This window comes from Melozone crissalis, unplaced genomic scaffold (assembly GCF_028551555.1).
Source record: "Melozone crissalis strain CALT ecotype California unplaced genomic scaffold, PUWL_Pcris_2 ptg000018l_1, whole genome shotgun sequence".
NCBI lineage: Eukaryota > Metazoa > Chordata > Aves > Passeriformes > Passerellidae > Melozone > Melozone crissalis.
This window is the reverse complement of record NW_026535796.1, coordinates 25,427,396-25,443,516: the sequence shown is the minus strand read 5'-3', so window position 1 is coordinate 25,443,516 and position 16,121 is coordinate 25,427,396. Positions and strand designations below refer to the sequence as shown.

The 16,121-nt window shown below is 42.2% G+C and overlaps 2 protein-coding genes across 2 annotated transcripts in view; one reads left to right on the top strand and one right to left on the bottom strand.

Annotated features, from left to right (window-relative positions):
* AVEN (apoptosis and caspase activation inhibitor) overlaps positions 1 to 8,026 on the bottom strand; it is an 85,008-nt gene extending 76,982 nt beyond the window's left edge. The window contains exon 1 of the mRNA XM_054275544.1: positions 7,784 to 8,026. Within this exon, the coding sequence (XP_054131519.1) occupies positions 7,784 to 8,026 (243 nt within the window). The remainder of the gene's footprint in view (positions 1 to 7,783) is intronic.
* CHRM5 (cholinergic receptor muscarinic 5) overlaps positions 1 to 15,899 on the top strand; it is a 45,710-nt gene extending 29,811 nt beyond the window's left edge. The window contains exon 2 of the mRNA XM_054275543.1: positions 13,281 to 15,899. Within this exon, the coding sequence (XP_054131518.1) occupies positions 13,364 to 14,950 (1,587 nt within the window). The 5' untranslated portion in view covers positions 13,281 to 13,363 and the 3' untranslated portion in view covers positions 14,951 to 15,899. The remainder of the gene's footprint in view (positions 1 to 13,280) is intronic.
* The last annotated feature ends 222 nt before the right edge of the window (positions 15,900 to 16,121 follow it).

Sequence of the window (16,121 nt, the reverse complement as noted above, 5' to 3'; positions counted from 1 at the left end):
GTGGAAAAATATACCAGATATATTCCACTTATGTGCATCGCATCTCCATGTTTATTTTGTCACTATCAGCCTCATGACATGCTCAGTGTTGCAATGTTGTTTCATACTTGAACCATCATTGTGAAACTGTTTCATAACTATACCAGAGTGGTTCATATATCTGTCACTGCATTCACTCAAAAAGCAACCTTTGTTATTTTTATATCAAATCTGAATGCAACTTACTGCAGACATTTTAGAAATCACCATTCAAACCTCTGATATCCCTTCCTCATTCACCTCCAACTTTTTTTGGAAGAGGGTGGAGGGAGAAATCCTGTGAAAGATATTTTTCTAGATAGCCTTAAAGAATATGCTTCCCTAAATCCAACATACAACTTAAGACAGTAGTGAAGAATCACTGTCCAAGGTCCTCAATGCTACAACATCACAATTAAAACCCCAAGATGTTAAAACCTAATTTTATTTTGCTATTGGTCTGGAGTATAATTCTGAACAAGAAGAGTTACCTCACAATGATGCTCCTAGACTATGAAGTTAACACTGCTGACAAGAAGCTTCAAAAGTAATTTAGAACTTTCTGAGAGTGCAAACATATCCAAATTACCAACAAGGACTGGGCTGTACCTGCTGGGATGCACTACAATCTCATGATTTTATGTGCCCATCATATCCTTACATGCTACAGTTCACACTGGTGAGCCCACTTAGGTGCACACAGAGCAGTAACTGCAGCAGAACTTTGCATCCAGTCTGCAGAGGTGAGATACAGACAGTGTTGAGCTTTTTGGACAACCAATGGACAGCTTCAACTCTGGCTCCATCAGGAGTGAAACCACACTGAGTTCACTAATAGTACACCCAAGTGTAACCTGCAAAGCAAATTTGCATCAAAATCCCAACCTTGACAGTAATTCAAACTGAGAGCCACACCAAAATCACTGCAGGAACCCCTTTTTCTCATTAGCACAATTATTTTTTTTAATTTTGTCTCTAGAAAAACATTTTACTCTGAGACAATAATCCGTTAACATCCTTGCTAACAATTTTGTTGAAGTGGAAGAAAAAGACATACTGAGGATGGGATTATTTGCACTTCCGTTGCTCCCATGAGCATGTCACCTTTTGTTACAAATTAAAAGGAACATAATACACCAGTGAAATCAGCAAAGCAGCATAATGTGAATAACGCAGTCTGAAACACGACACTGACGAAAAAAACTAAGGGGAAAAAAAAAGAGCAGGCCAACAACCAAAACAAATCCAAAAAAGAAAAAAACCAAGCCAGCAAAACCCCCTTGTTTGTATGGCAACCAGAAAAAACTCAAGGCCTCCCAACAGGTCAGTGAAAGAGCCTAGGAAGAACTGCAGTGCAGCATCACCACTCTGTTCCTAAAAGAACAAAGACTCTGGCTATTTCAGGGTTAAGGAGAGAGACTGTACAGTCTCTAATGTAGAACTATCCTCTGGGAAAAGAGAAACAGGAATAGAAACAGGACCTTAAGGCAAGGTTGTTACACACTCCAGCAGATCTATGGTTTTACAGCAGTTTATTACAGCATCTACCTGTAGAGAAGTTGAAGACTTATTTTAAAAAATAAAACAAACAAACAAAACAGAAAAAGTCAACCCTCCCCCCTAGACCCCCTACATACACATAATACAGAGGAATTGCATACATGAAAGAATAAATGGGAAATATGCCCCCTCTATGCCTTAGCACAGAACACTGAATCACACAGGTTTGAAATCCTGTGATTGTGAAAACCTGTAAGAAATATTCTGCCATACTGTTTAAGTCTCTAAATCACCACTGAATCAATCATCAGCATTTGTTTAATTCTTTTTTTAATACAGTGACACCTTCTGACTGCTACAAAACACTGTGCAATGCTATTAGACTGGCTGGAAACTCAAAACAGGGCACCTGAGACTACCCAGTTTCTCTTGTGAGGAAAAACAGCAGCAGCACTGCATGGCACAACTTTTTAAACAAATTCATCACTTCTACAAATTTGTTTACTTTTCAGCAGAAATGCTTACTATCTCTCACTTGATGTACCCAAACAAACTCCTGTATTGTGCTGTCTGGGACCAAACACTCATCCCAGTAGCACAACAAGATTTTTAGCTCAGAATGACAAAGTGTACCCTTCCTACAAATAACTTTTTTCTTCGCAGCTGTGTTTCAAAGACACAGGGGCAAGTCCTAATAACTCCCACGTACGCGTGACTTTCACACGTTGTGTGTTCAGAAAACATCACCCTGAGACGAGGAGAACATTCCAAAGCCCATGATGCGCACACATCCTGACTGCTCACCAAGGAATTCCGGCCGAGCACGGGAGGTGCCAGCGCCAAGGGCGGGCTGCCTGCACCACCTACTGGTACCTACTGGTGCCTACTGGTGCCTACTGGTGCCTCCCAGCACCGGCCATCGCCCCCGATGGATGCACGCTTGGATGCATGCATTCTTAGCCTGCGGAGTTTCAGTTCTTCCCGAAATTCTAAAAATCTTCAGTCAAATATGATGGGAAGTTCTTCTGCAATATTCAAATAATTACAGTTTTATATTTCCTCTGAATAAAATCCACACCGATTTACTGGATAATTACATCTAAATAAGATTATGATTGAAAGCTGTGTTTCACACAATTAACCAGATATGCAGCCAGTAAAGTTACTTCTTTAAGCTAGAAAATATCTAGGACAACCTGTTACCAAAAAGCTACCAAATTACTACCCCAGAGATTTGAGAGTAGAAAAGAGGAACAAAAGCATTTAAGTAGGTGAGGACAGAAATGCACAGCCATCTAAAATATAAAAAACCCTTCAAGCTCTTTCCAAGGAAGTTACAGAAAAAGAGTCAGACATGAAGTTGCTCTGCAGCTATGATATTCATCTGCGTAATGGGATGCTTCAATACAAATCTCTTGTTATATCAGCAGGAAAGCTGGTAAAATATGCTGAATGAATAACAATAAATATCACTAAACCATTCCACACTAAACAATTAGGGACTATCATGAAACTTTGGAGTCCCACTGTAAAAAACAGGATCTTCTATTGTCTAGAACCCAAAAAGAATAAATTAACTTTGGATGTATAAAAAGCATTTATGCTTTTCCATTGCACAGATAGCCTTGAAAAAATAAAAGAAAAATAAATAGGGCTGTGACAAGTGGTTACACAGCAGGTCTACTGTGTTATATTTATAATATTTCATTATAAATATTTTTCTGTTCTGATTCCCATGTACTTGCTAGACAAGCTATCTAATCTTTCAGTCACAAATTTTATTCTCAAGGCCCCAATTAAACCTCTTCCTTATTAAAAATGTTTTTCTTCTTGTCCTGCCTAAAATGGATCTCTTTGCAGCAACCTCTCTACTCTATGGAACACTGCTAACCAGGCCTGTCCAAAGTGTCCTCTTTGCTAGACGAAACAAAAATTGAAATAAATATGTAAATGATATACAAAGAGAAAGAACCACGTTCTTCAGCCTTTCCTCCTCGGTCATATCCTCTTTACATATTTCTTCATTCCTTCCCTCTGAACTTTCCCCAGCTAGTCCCAATCTTGCAAAAAATAGAACTAGTTCTTGAATGTACTGGCATCACTAATTGATACCTTCTCATGCATGAAGCTGACAGTTCTCTTCTATAAAATTGCACCTTAATCAGTCACACACTGCTACAGATATTTCCTATGTAGATGTGGTTGTATTGTACATGACCTTGAATCACACTCAAATGCAGGCTGTTTCTTCCATTTGTTGAGACTGTGTTCTGTGCTCCACCCTCCTGCCAGTTTAGCACTGTCTGCAAATATTAACACTGTATATTTTAATCCTTCCCTGCTGGAATTATTAATAGAAAACTGAACATGAGTAGATAGAGAATGAAGACTTGCAGAATTCCATTTCACAAAACCAGTTTGATACTGAGCCATCACAGTAGAGAAACTTCTGAGAAGGGAAGCTCTTCACACTGCATTAGCAATTAAGTACAGCTCACAAATTGATGCACATTAATCTAAATGAGTTTTTGCTAGTTGTTTTTGAGAACATTAACACAAAATGTCAGAACATTTACTGTCTTCAAGATACAGAAATCTATTCTTCTATCTGCACAAGTTCTGTCACAGTGTTCTAAAGGCAATCAAATATATCTGTATTTGTTACTTTTGTTACTGTGCCTCTCAACTGCTTTTTGCAGTTGCTTAGATGGTAAACGGTTCACTCATACTAATTAGGAAAATTAATCTGATGCTGACAGCATTAGATGTTCTCTTAGATCACTTCTATATGTGCATGGACTACAAGAACGGAGATACAAAAAATACTAAATTAATGTGATGCATCTTGAAACTAACCACACATGAGAAAGACTGCACTAAAATCCATCTGTTAACATCCATTTGTGAACAATAAAATGTTTACTGCAACACTGCCCAAAGCCAGGAAAGGAACATTGAAACAGACCTGCCAATTCCAACTGCACTGGAGTAGCAGCATGTATCACAGTCACACTCAGTGTATCATTGAATGGGAAGTTAAAAGAATACTCCTAAATTGCAAATGTAATAAACCTAAAGGACAAAAGAAAATCTCCTTAAACTACTACCAATGCTCAAAAAATGCGGTCAAGGACCATCAAAATAAAACCCAGCCTCATATCCACAATTTCAGAAAGTTGTTTCTTTTATAATATACTGTATCTCTTAAAGAGAGCAATTTTAAAATTCTGGCAGTACATAAAACATGAATTCTGAGTTAGACGGAAAGTGGGAGATAATATTGGACCAATGTCAATTTACTTTAAGCATTAAAATGCCACATTTTACTAAAATTGAGTAATTTCAAATGTGTTTTATTTATTTAATGTAGCATAGATGAGCTAAAGCAGACTGAAACAATGGAAAAATATTCAAGATGACAGAACTACAAAGAAATCTGCCATTTGGTAAACCAGCTGGTCTTAATTAGACATTCATTTTTGAAGGGAGGACACAAAATCTTCAGTAATCAAGCCAGTTAAACCAACATGCACACTAGTTACAAAAAGACATAACAAGTGGAAGATCCTTTTCCCTCTTCAAAAGGAATAAGAACACTTTTTCACATGGTTTCTAAATCAATTTCATATTTAAGAGAAGTAGCATCTTGTTTCAAAAGTGGAGCTGGGAATTTACTCAGAGAACCACCTTCTCAAGAGCTGACAGAAATCACAAAGCCTTCTTCTCTAAGGTTCTGATCCACAGCTGGATCTAATATGCAGGGCATGGATACAAACACAACACCTAATCTCCTTCTCCCTTAGCATATAGCTGAGGAGGGGAGAACTGACTTAGCAATTTCTGCATCTTCCCAGGCTTTGCAAATAACACAGCTGATCACCCACGACTAAAACCAAAGAATTACAGGACCCCTGCAGCAGTGTAAAGCCAGTCTCATCGTGCCCCACAAAACTGCAAACTGAATGTGCCAGCACGACACTTTCTTACCCCTCTTGTACAGGTCAAAACTAATGCCTTCCTGCAGCTTCAAATGCAAGCTTAGGAGGCATTAAATTAAAACATCCAAAACACAACATTTTAAGACAATGCTTTTACGTGAATGCAATTGACTAAGAAATATTGCTGACAAAATATTATGCAATTTAATGTCAATTTCTACTTCACTGTAAAAAAAAAAAAAGAAAAAAAACCAAAAAAAAAGGTTTTTTCTGAGAAGACCCCAGCATCTCAGCACACAGTAAGGAAAGGGAATGTGGGACGTACAACCATCACACTCCCTGCCTTATTACCTGACTTCCCAGTTTTGCAGCTCACACATCACCACTTCAGAAGATTTACCCCCTATTGCTGAAAGACAGCAGGGTCTTGTCTCACACAAAATGCTTACTCTGGGCCAAGCATCCTATCACTGAGGTGGTGCACTCTTGTAATAACAAGTCACTCTGCTGAACACAGAGAACACTAAGAAGCTGGGATTAAAAGGGGGCAACTCTCTGTCAGATAAATGCTGGCTACACTGATGGAAGGAGGAGGCTCTCTCTGCTCCAGAAGTGGTGAATTACGAGATTGGCTCAGAGGTAGCACTAAATTTCAGCAGCTGCAGGCTGGCACAGCTGCTGATGCTGTGGCTGGATTGCTGGAAGCCAATCTCAACCAAGCTGCTAAACACAAAATTTGTGGCAGGTGCACTAAGAGACCGTATAGTGCTTAACATCAAAACCCTCCAGTGGAGGAAGAAGATTACATTACACAACGATCTTTAGCAGTGTTCTCAGAAAATCTTAGCTATTGCTTCACTTTTAAAGTCCCAAATCATAATAGCCTTGGCTATTATGTGCTAGGCTAAGATAAGAGCATATCCAAGTCAATAACAAAGTGAGCAGTGGCAAAACATATTTTAATGTGTCTCAAAAGAAACGTTTTAAATTGCAGGGTTGAATGACTTATGGAAAAATCAGTCCAGGATAGAAATTTCCCCAGCTAATACACAGAGGTGCTGAATTACTCCCGCATGCTCCTGCAATTTATGAGGGAACACTGCTGTTTTACATCCAGGATCCAAACCCATCCCCAAACATCAGTGTGAATTCAGCAATTTATATTGCTGTCATGTGAAAGCACTGACCAGCATTCTAAGTAACTGTACCAATCGAGTCGTAACTTTCATCTCCCAAAATAAGACAAAATACAATAACAAAATTAATATTTTTATATCCACCAGCAAGCATGGGAGTTCTAATACAGATAAAACACTGTGTGGGTTCAATTGAAGCCATGGATCATAAAAGTCAAAGTGAATCTAATCAACATGATGCTGGAATTGAGGTAGCATCTGGTCCATCTACATTAGGACTCCCAGTGCTGCCAACACCAATTAGCATTAGGTCATCATTATAATCTCTTTGCCAATTCAGGGACATGATTTCCATGTTGCAACAATGCTAACAGAAGAAAAACAACCTGAATGAAGTACTCAAACCTTTTTTTATGGGGACTCTTTTTAAAGGCACAGTGTTGATCTCATACCATGGTGAGGCAGATAATGCCTCCACAGGAAATTGCCTATGTAATTGTGGTACACAATGGTATGTCTGCACTACTTTTAATCTGCTAAAGCATTTTATAATGGGCTGATGCACAACTATCAACTTCTATTAATGACAAATGATACCCAGTGAATCACAGATACCCACTAGGTAAGGTGTGCTCTGTTACCATGTCTTCACTGCGAGTACCACAGGCTGGACAGGACACACGCTCATTTCAACTTCTGATCATAGAACCGCCAAGGCTGGAAAAGATCTCTAAGATCATTCGAGTCCAGCTATTGAAACATCTCAAATGTGCCAAAACTGCTCAACAATTCATCTCAATTTGCAAACTGATGAGGCATTTTTTCAGACGCATTTTTTAAACAAGACTTTTATCTTTTCAGCGCAAAATTATTCACGTATTTTGGCAAGACAAGCCCTGTGTGATGCTGCCCCAGAGCAGGAATACAGCACAGGGATGCTGCCGATGCCGAGCTGTCCCGGGCAGCACGGCCGGCACTCCCAACCTACCCCGCAGGCTGGAGGCACAGCAGCCAGCGTGGCTCCACCTCGGCAAGGGGAGGAGCAGAGCAGGGGAGGGGAGGGGAGGGGAGGGGAAGGGAAGGGAACGGAAGGGAGGGTTGTGCCCCTAGCCCAAGGGCCGCCCCGGGGCCCCGCACGCTCAGCTCCGCCTCCCCGTGCTGCCGCGGAGGGCGGGCTCTCCGCCCGCTTACCCGCCGGTGCTGCTGGGCGCTGGGCGATGGCGCTGCCCAGCGACCTCGGGGCTCTCGCCTGCCCCGTCCCCCGCCTCCTCGGTGCCCGTAAGCGCCGCCTCTTCCCCGGCCCCCGCCTCCTCCGCGCCCGTGGCCGTCCCCGCCGCCTCCTTCCTTCGCCGCGTCGGGCGCGCCGGAGGGGCGCCGCCGGCCGTGCCGGGCCCCTTCCCTGCGGGGCCTGCTGCCGCCCCGCTCCGCCTGCATGGCCGGGCTCGCCTGCCGCGGGCCGCCGGGGCCGTGCCCGTCCCGCCCACTGCCGGAAAGGGCCGCTCGCCGGGGCCCGGGGAAATGGCGGCGGCGGAGCGGCCTCGGCAGCGCCCCCTGCGGGCCCTGGCAGCCCCGGGCCGAGCCGGGCCCGCACCTCCTGCCGGTACCGCCGGGCAGGGAGGGCGAAATCGCGTCCGCGTATGTGAATAAAAACAGAAAAAAACATGTATTTAGTGCTTAGAAAATAGAGCTCTTGGCTAAAGCTAGATGAATTATGGAATTGTTTAGGTTGGAAAAGGTCTTGGATATCTTCAGTCCAGCCGTTAAGCCTGCACTGCCACTTCCACCACTAAACCATGTTCACATTTACGCATCTTTTAAATACCTCCAGGAAAGGTGATTCTGTTGCTTCCCTGGGCAGCCTGTTCTAATGCCTAACCACCCTCTTGGTGAAGAAATTTACCTAATACTCAATGTAAACATCCTCAGGTGCAGCTTGAGGCTGTTTTGTCTTGTCTCTTGCATCCCAGGAGAAGAGAACCATCACTGCATCCTCCTTTGAGGCTGTTGTAGAGAGCAGTAAGGTCTCCCTGAGCCGCCTTCCCTCCAGACTGACAAACACATCTCCCTCAGCTGCTCCTCACAGGACCTGTGCTCCAGACCCTTCCCCAGCTCCGCTGGCCTCCTCTGGAGCCATCCCAGCACCTCAGTGTCATTGCAGGGACAGCGGGGCCCAGAGCGGGACACAGGACTCGAGGTGTGGCCACACCAGTGTCCAGCGCAGGGCAGGCAGTGAGCACTGCCATACTGCTGCTGATGCCAAGGTGCCATCGGCCTTTTTGGCCACCTGGGGACCTCCTGGCTCACGCTCAGATGCTGTCAGCCAGCGCCTCCAGCACCTTTTCCACTAGGCGGCTTTCCAGCCACTCTTGCCCCAGCCTGTGGAGCTGCATGGGAGTTTCGTGACCCAAGTGCAGGACCTTTGCTTTCTGTAGCAAGTGGGGGAAAAAGCAGCTGATCCCAGGCTGAAAGGGTGTTCAGCAGACACCTGCACTACATGAACCACATGAGTTGGCTCTACAGCCTCTTGAAGAACATTCTTCTCTCAGGACACAGAGCAGAGACACAGGAACAGCTTAGTGCTAGGCTGGTTTGTCCTGCTATTCTTAAACTAAGCAGCCACTCATGCTGTTCTTGGGGCAGTTCACCAGTTTCCTAACACCAGCTAGCCCCATCCCTCTTGAACACACAGGCTGTCATTTGACAACACATTAAAATATCAGTCTGGTTTTGAAGGGCTTTTCAGCCCAGGAATCATTCCAGCAGAATGTGACCAAACCTCCTATTTTGTGAAATCATGGGCTGTACTGTAGCTGCACAACTACCTGTGTTGTGGGCTGCTGAGTTCCGGGGCACAGTGGGCAGCAAATCCGTAAATTAGCTTAGCACACAAGCAAATAAATAAAGTAACAGGGAGCAGCTTTGGCAAGCACATTGCAAAGACATGCAAGCAATACTCATGCAGCCACCACAGGTCTGACAGAATGAGATGGAGCTAATAAAACCTGGTGAACCCAAGCTGTGCCTGCATCTGTGGTGCAATTAATCTGTGACACGAACAATCTGCCTGCAGATAACTGTAAGCTGACTTTATGTACAAATTAAACAACTCACAATAATTCATACTTACAGATAGACTGAAAAAAATATCATTACTACTTGGCAGCACATAACAAATACCATTTCAACTCACAAGTGTGAACATCATACATTAATAATTATGAGACAGCAAAGTTATGATACTGTACATATGCATTTTAATTTTATAATTTTGTTTTGATGTCCCTATTATTATCATCTCTTATGATAGACAATGAACATAAATTATGTTACCATAGCACACAGAAGTCCCACTCACAGGCTCTATTAGCCTGAGTGATACACAAATAGATGACAAAAGGTAATCCACCTTTTGTCATCCAAAAGTGTTAATGCAGACCCATGAAACAAAAGAGGATAGAGAATGACGAGATCATAAGAACAGCCAACATGCCAAGAAGAGATCTTTGCATACTAATAAGTCAACTGTTTTCAACTTTATAGACATCACAGTAAAATATTTCATTAGGGAAGGAAGGCTTTGCATGATCAAACAGTGCTTTTTATTAATAAATTATTAAGAAATTATGTTTTTTCTGTAATGTATTATCAGTATTTCTCCAACCCATGTCAGTTTAAACCGAGAACATCTGTGTCACAACAACTACAACAACAACAACAACAGCAACAACAATTTCTGCTTCTCCTGCTGCTCTGAAGTCTGCAATCCACATGGCGTAGTTCGAGCAGTCTTTCCTCCTATTTGCTAATGTTAGGGAATGTAAGAGACCTGAGAGGAGGGACACTTGCTATCTATGGTAAAGACAAAGCATTACAGGCCACAGCATCTATACAATTTCCAGTCTTCCCTCTTCTGAGGCAAGTGCCATTTCTGGCAAAAAAGGCAGAAAGTTGAAACAATCTGTAGTTGTTCTACATGGCTGCTCAAACCCGGGTGTTAGGCAAATGTGGTTTGTAAAGGTTTGTTCCTGTACCTGATATTCATAGCTGTGCCTTTTTAAGACCATCTCCAGCCCTAGCTGATATCATGCAAAAGCCCAAGGCCAGTGCTGGCCCTCGCCAGTGCTACATCGCAGCCAGGCAGCAGCTACATCCACACCTGGCCTTCTATCTCCTCAATCCTGGCTCAGATCCTGACTCAGACCTGCTGGCTGGGCTTCCTGGCTTGCTCTCAGACATGCCTCATCACTCCAGACTTGCTGTGCAAGCACTGGACCATCACTGTCTCTCACCTTCTCATGAACCCAGTGTGCTTCTCCACATCCTGCTGCTTCTTGGTCAGCCTCAGCTCCCACCTGCTGTGGCATTGTCCTCACCTTCCCTCACAGAGTGAGCAGCCCTCATTGTTCCCTGAGATTGCCACACTAAACCCACTGCCACACTGCCATGCTTGAAAATTTAGTCACATGAAGCTTTTAATGCACAGAACAACTTTGTTCTGTCCACAGAAAAAGAAGCGTAAGACGTGAAGTAAGAAACAGATTCTTCTCTCATAGCTCAGTTACCTGCCACAGCCATACAGCTGCTCCACACACCTTTGTTTCACATGAAATGAATTCCTACCCTTCAAGTTTTTGGGAAGATTTGTAAAGCTGGTGCACCAGCCATCAAGACAGCTCTGACTTGGGGGAGATCTTTCCAGAATGCAGAACCAAGATGAAATGTCCTTCTTTGCATAGGACTAATTAGAACTGCTGTGGCACTTCAGCTCTTCTTGGCTGCTAGACTGGCTCTGGAGGTTGGAGAGAGAGAGCCAAGCATACAGATGGTCAACATGCATGTATTATGATTGTTGCTAGTCTGCAAGGTCTATACATGAATTAGAATCCTGTTGAATTAAGCTCAGTGTACAAGCAGAATACAAATGCAGAAAAATTTAAATATAACATGGGAGATGATAGACACACACAGATGGAGGAGAACCATTCTGAGAAGTACGATAGGCAGAAGTCTCAGTATATCTGGAAACTTACCATTATCCAGTTTCATCACAAAAAGAGATCACCATTTAAGCAGGGTTTGAAGTAGAAACATGATACACTTCTGTGGGTGTTTAGGGGGCCTGGGGAAGAAAGTGAAGGAAACAGTAAAAGCAAATAAGAATCACAGAATTGTAGAATAATCAAGGTTGGAAGAGGCCTGTAAAATCAAGTCCAGAATGCAGAACTACCACTATAGCCCCTAAACCACTAAACCAGTGCCAGGTCCAGACACTTCTTAAACACCTCTAAGGCTGGACAAAGAGGACAACGTAAGAAAATTACATGCTTTTCTGAAAGTTCAACTAGTGGCTGTAAAAAATTCTATTCAGCTGGTGAGAGACAGGACACAACTTCTTGGTACAAAAGTCAGATGTGGGAAAGAGATAGTCTGTAAAAGCTCACAGTTAATAAAAGACACTTCCCAAGACCAAAGAAAACAATGTTCTGAGAGTTAGGATGAAAGATGAAGACACAGAGAAGTTGTGTGGATGGATAGGGAGGACCATACAATAGAGATCTGATGTAGAGAGAGTCTTAAAGACTTAGAAATGGACTTTAATAGGTGATTCATGTGATAATTTTAGCTGAACCTATGTCTGCTTTGAAAAAGAGATCATACCAGTTTTATACACACTGAAAGACCAGTATAAAAAATCTGTTAATAATTTAGCTTTCATTTCTGCCTTTAAAAACTGAAGACTATTTGACTATTTCAAAATTACACAGTTTAGTGAGACTAAATGTTGAGTAAGTGATTAGCATCACCTGATGTGATGGAATTACTAAAAACCCAGCAGGTATCTTTGAAAGAAATTTTGCCTAATGCAGCGTCACTGACTCAAGAAAAAGCAGTGAGGAATGTAGAAAGCAATGGATGTCAATGGCATGTACACATTAATAGAGTGATCCTGTTTTCATCTTTTGCTGCTTATGCAAGTATTATTTTAAATTGGTATTTGAAATGGATTGTTAAATTTGCATTTTTTACCAGAACCAGTCTTCTGGTTCTTCCTCTGCAGTTTACTTCTCTGTATCCTCAATCCTACCATTTACTCATCCTAAGTACCCAGACTGTACTTCAATGCTTAACCCCATCAGTCTTCTCTGTTCTAAGATCTCTCGATTGAGTTTTGTCCACAAACATCTTCTTGGCCTGCTTCATTTGCTCAAAGAATGCCCTCCATTGCCTCAGCACATCTAACACCTATTTCTTGCTGTCACCATGCCAGTGTGGCTCCTAACTCCCATGCACCCCCAGTGTTCCTGAAACCTTGGCATGCATTTTAAATACTGTAGGAAACAACACAGTGACTCACTGTCCTACTGCAAAACCTTAAATGTCTGTGTTTGAGAATATGTAGAGGGTTCCTAAGATACTCAAAATGTAAGAGCTGAGGTGGTTGACTGTCTTATGAAATAATAGTTAGATTGCATTTTGAAATGTCATAAAATGCCAGAGCACATTGTCCTAGGATGTACATTTGTGTGTTTTAGTTATGTTCACAATTGTACAAATAACAATCAAAATGTGAAAAGAGAACACAAATAATGTGATAAGTTGTTTCACAAGTGTTTTCATAGTAACTTATGAAAATGTGTGCTATTGAGCTACTTAAATTTTCTGATTTTTTTTGCTTTGATCTTTATAGCTATCTCCAAAAGGATGCTTCTGAGTACAGAAAGCGGTATGCAACAGTGCTAAGGTCCCGATGACAACACACCAAGGACAAGAATGGAAGTCAATTTATTCAGCAATTCTACTATTGTAAACAGTTCATCCATCAACCATAAGCAGTTAGAAGGGCATAGCCTCTGGGAAGTCATTACTATTGCCACTGTAACTGCAATTGTAAGCTTAATAACCATAGTGGGAAATATTCTTGTAATGATATCCTTTAAGGTCAACAGTCAGCTCAAAACTGTCAACAATTATTACTTGCTCAGCCTTGCCTGTGCAGATCTCATCATTGGGATATTTTCTATGAACCTTTATACATCCTATATACTCATAGGCCATTGGACTCTTGGAAGCCTCGCCTGTGACCTGTGGCTAGCACTGGACTATGTAGCTAGCAATGCCTCAGTAATGAACCTCCTAGTCATCAGTTTTGACAGATATTTTTCCATCACAAGGCCTTTAACTTACAGGGCCAAACGCACACCCAAAAGAGCTGGCATCATGATTGGTATGGCTTGGCTGATTTCCTTCATGTTGTGGGCACCTGTAATCTTGTGCTGGCAGTATTTTGTGGGTGAACGAACAGTACCACCTGAAGAGTGCCAGATACAGTTTCTGTATGAGCCCATTATTACCTTTGGTACTGCAATTGCTGCTTTTTACATTCCAGTGTCTGTGATGACCATTCTGTACTGCCGCATTTACAAAGAGACCGAGAAACGCACTAAGGACCTCGCTGAACTGCAGGGCTCAGAGTCTGTGGCAGAGTATGAGACAATAAAGCCTCAGAAAACTCTCCTGAAGTCTTGCTTCAGTTGCAAGCAACAAAACTTAGTCAAAAGAGAGGGGTGTCAGGCTTCCTGGTCCTCATCTAGCCGAAGTACGTCAGCTACGGCGAAGGCCTCCCAGGCAGCGAGTACGTGCATGGACTGGGCCAAGGCCGACCAGTTAACCACCTGCAGCAGCTACGCCTCCTCCGAAGACGAGGATAAACTTGCCACTGACCCAGTTTTCCAAGTAACTTACAAAAGTCCATCTAAAAGTAAGGCAGAAGAGTATAATGAGACTACAGATGTTGTTGTCAAAGACCAACCTGAAGAAAGTGATTTTGAGAACCAGAAATACTTTTTGTCGCCTACCAAAGAACACGTACAAAAAAGTAAAAAATGTGTGGCCTATAAATTCCGTTTGGTGGTTAAGGCTGATGGCACTCAGGAAGCCAACAATGGTTGCCGAAAAGTAAAAATAACTCCTTGTTCTGCTGCTCTGTCAAAGGACCCTTCCATCAAAAGCATGGATCCAAATATAAATAACCAAATCACCAAAAGGAAACGCATGGTTCTTATAAAGGAGCGCAAAGCGGCACAGACTTTAAGTGCCATTCTTTTGGCTTTTATCATCACTTGGACTCCCTATAATATCATGGTTTTGGTCTCCACATTTTGCTCTGACTGCATCCCCCTGACACTGTGGCATCTTGGATATTGGCTATGCTATGTGAACAGTACTGTTAACCCCATGTGTTATGCCCTATGTAATAAAACTTTCAGGAAGACTTTTAAGATGCTGCTTTTCTGCCAGTGGAAAAAGAAAAAAGTAGAAGAGAAACTATACTGGCAGGGCAATACCAGACTGCCATAGTTGTTCTTGTATAAAAAATAAGGAGATATATAGATATTGATGTAACCTAACAAATTCTGTATTTTCAAAGCTATTGCTGTTGTGTCTAGTGGTTAAAAAAATCTGCTGAAACGTTAAATTTTGCATGAAAGTAGTATGCTTGGGATAAAAATGTCAGTGGCTGCTATGAGCAACACAGGTTGTTTTTGACTATGCAGTAGAATTGCATTACAATTATTATGTTTGGTGTCTTATGTCCTTTCTTTCAGCCCGAGAATAGGTGGAGTAAACTATATAGTAGAAATTAGACTGGGATGATCATCCAGTCATCAGGTTAGGTCATTCAGTCTGTCTCCCTGTAGAACAGAACTGTTTCTTCCTATAGTTCTTTGCTAGTGTATTGTTTATTTAGTTTTCAGTGTTCCAAGCAATGCAGCCTGTGCTACCTCTATTTTGAGGCTTTACCATCAACTGTTGAGATGAAACAAGGACTATCTAAAGGGTAAATGCTGTCATCCCCAATACTAAGTGGTTAAGGAGATTCATAATACTCCAAGTGAACACACACATTACAGCAGGACATAATACTGAGAAAATTTCTACTTTAAGGGTGACTCTTGTGGAGACTTAAGAAGGGCTCATAGTGGAAGAGCTTATAGTGGAAGAAATAGATATTGTATTTTGTACATGAAGGAGCCAGTCCCAATATCAGTTCCATCCTGCAAGTCACCATCATTTTAAAAAGTGGTGACACCTCTGAAATTCTCCAGTTCCCAGTACCTCTGAAGGAAATTACGGAATTTTATTCAACAGTGGCAAGGGTACAAATCAGAACTGACTGTATGGCATAATGGACACAGTCTGTCTACAACACAAGGAAAGTCTTTTTTGCAATCTCCTTTGTTGCACTACAGCTTGCTCCAAAAGTTCCCATAACATTTACATATATATAGTGAGAGAACTGGCGTCCTTTAAAAGCACTTTGAATTCTTTGTCATTAAGTAGCTTTACAAGTACTAGTCAACATCAGGTGCTTGGAAATATGAGTTATCTTCAGGCACTCTCTTTTGGTCCAGTGAAACCACATCTGCTACAGATGTGGCTGAAGTCAACACCCCTGGTGGCTGTGGCTGCTGGGACTGGCTTGTACTGGCCTAGTTATGAGCTAAGACTGACCATTGGCTGAGATTAG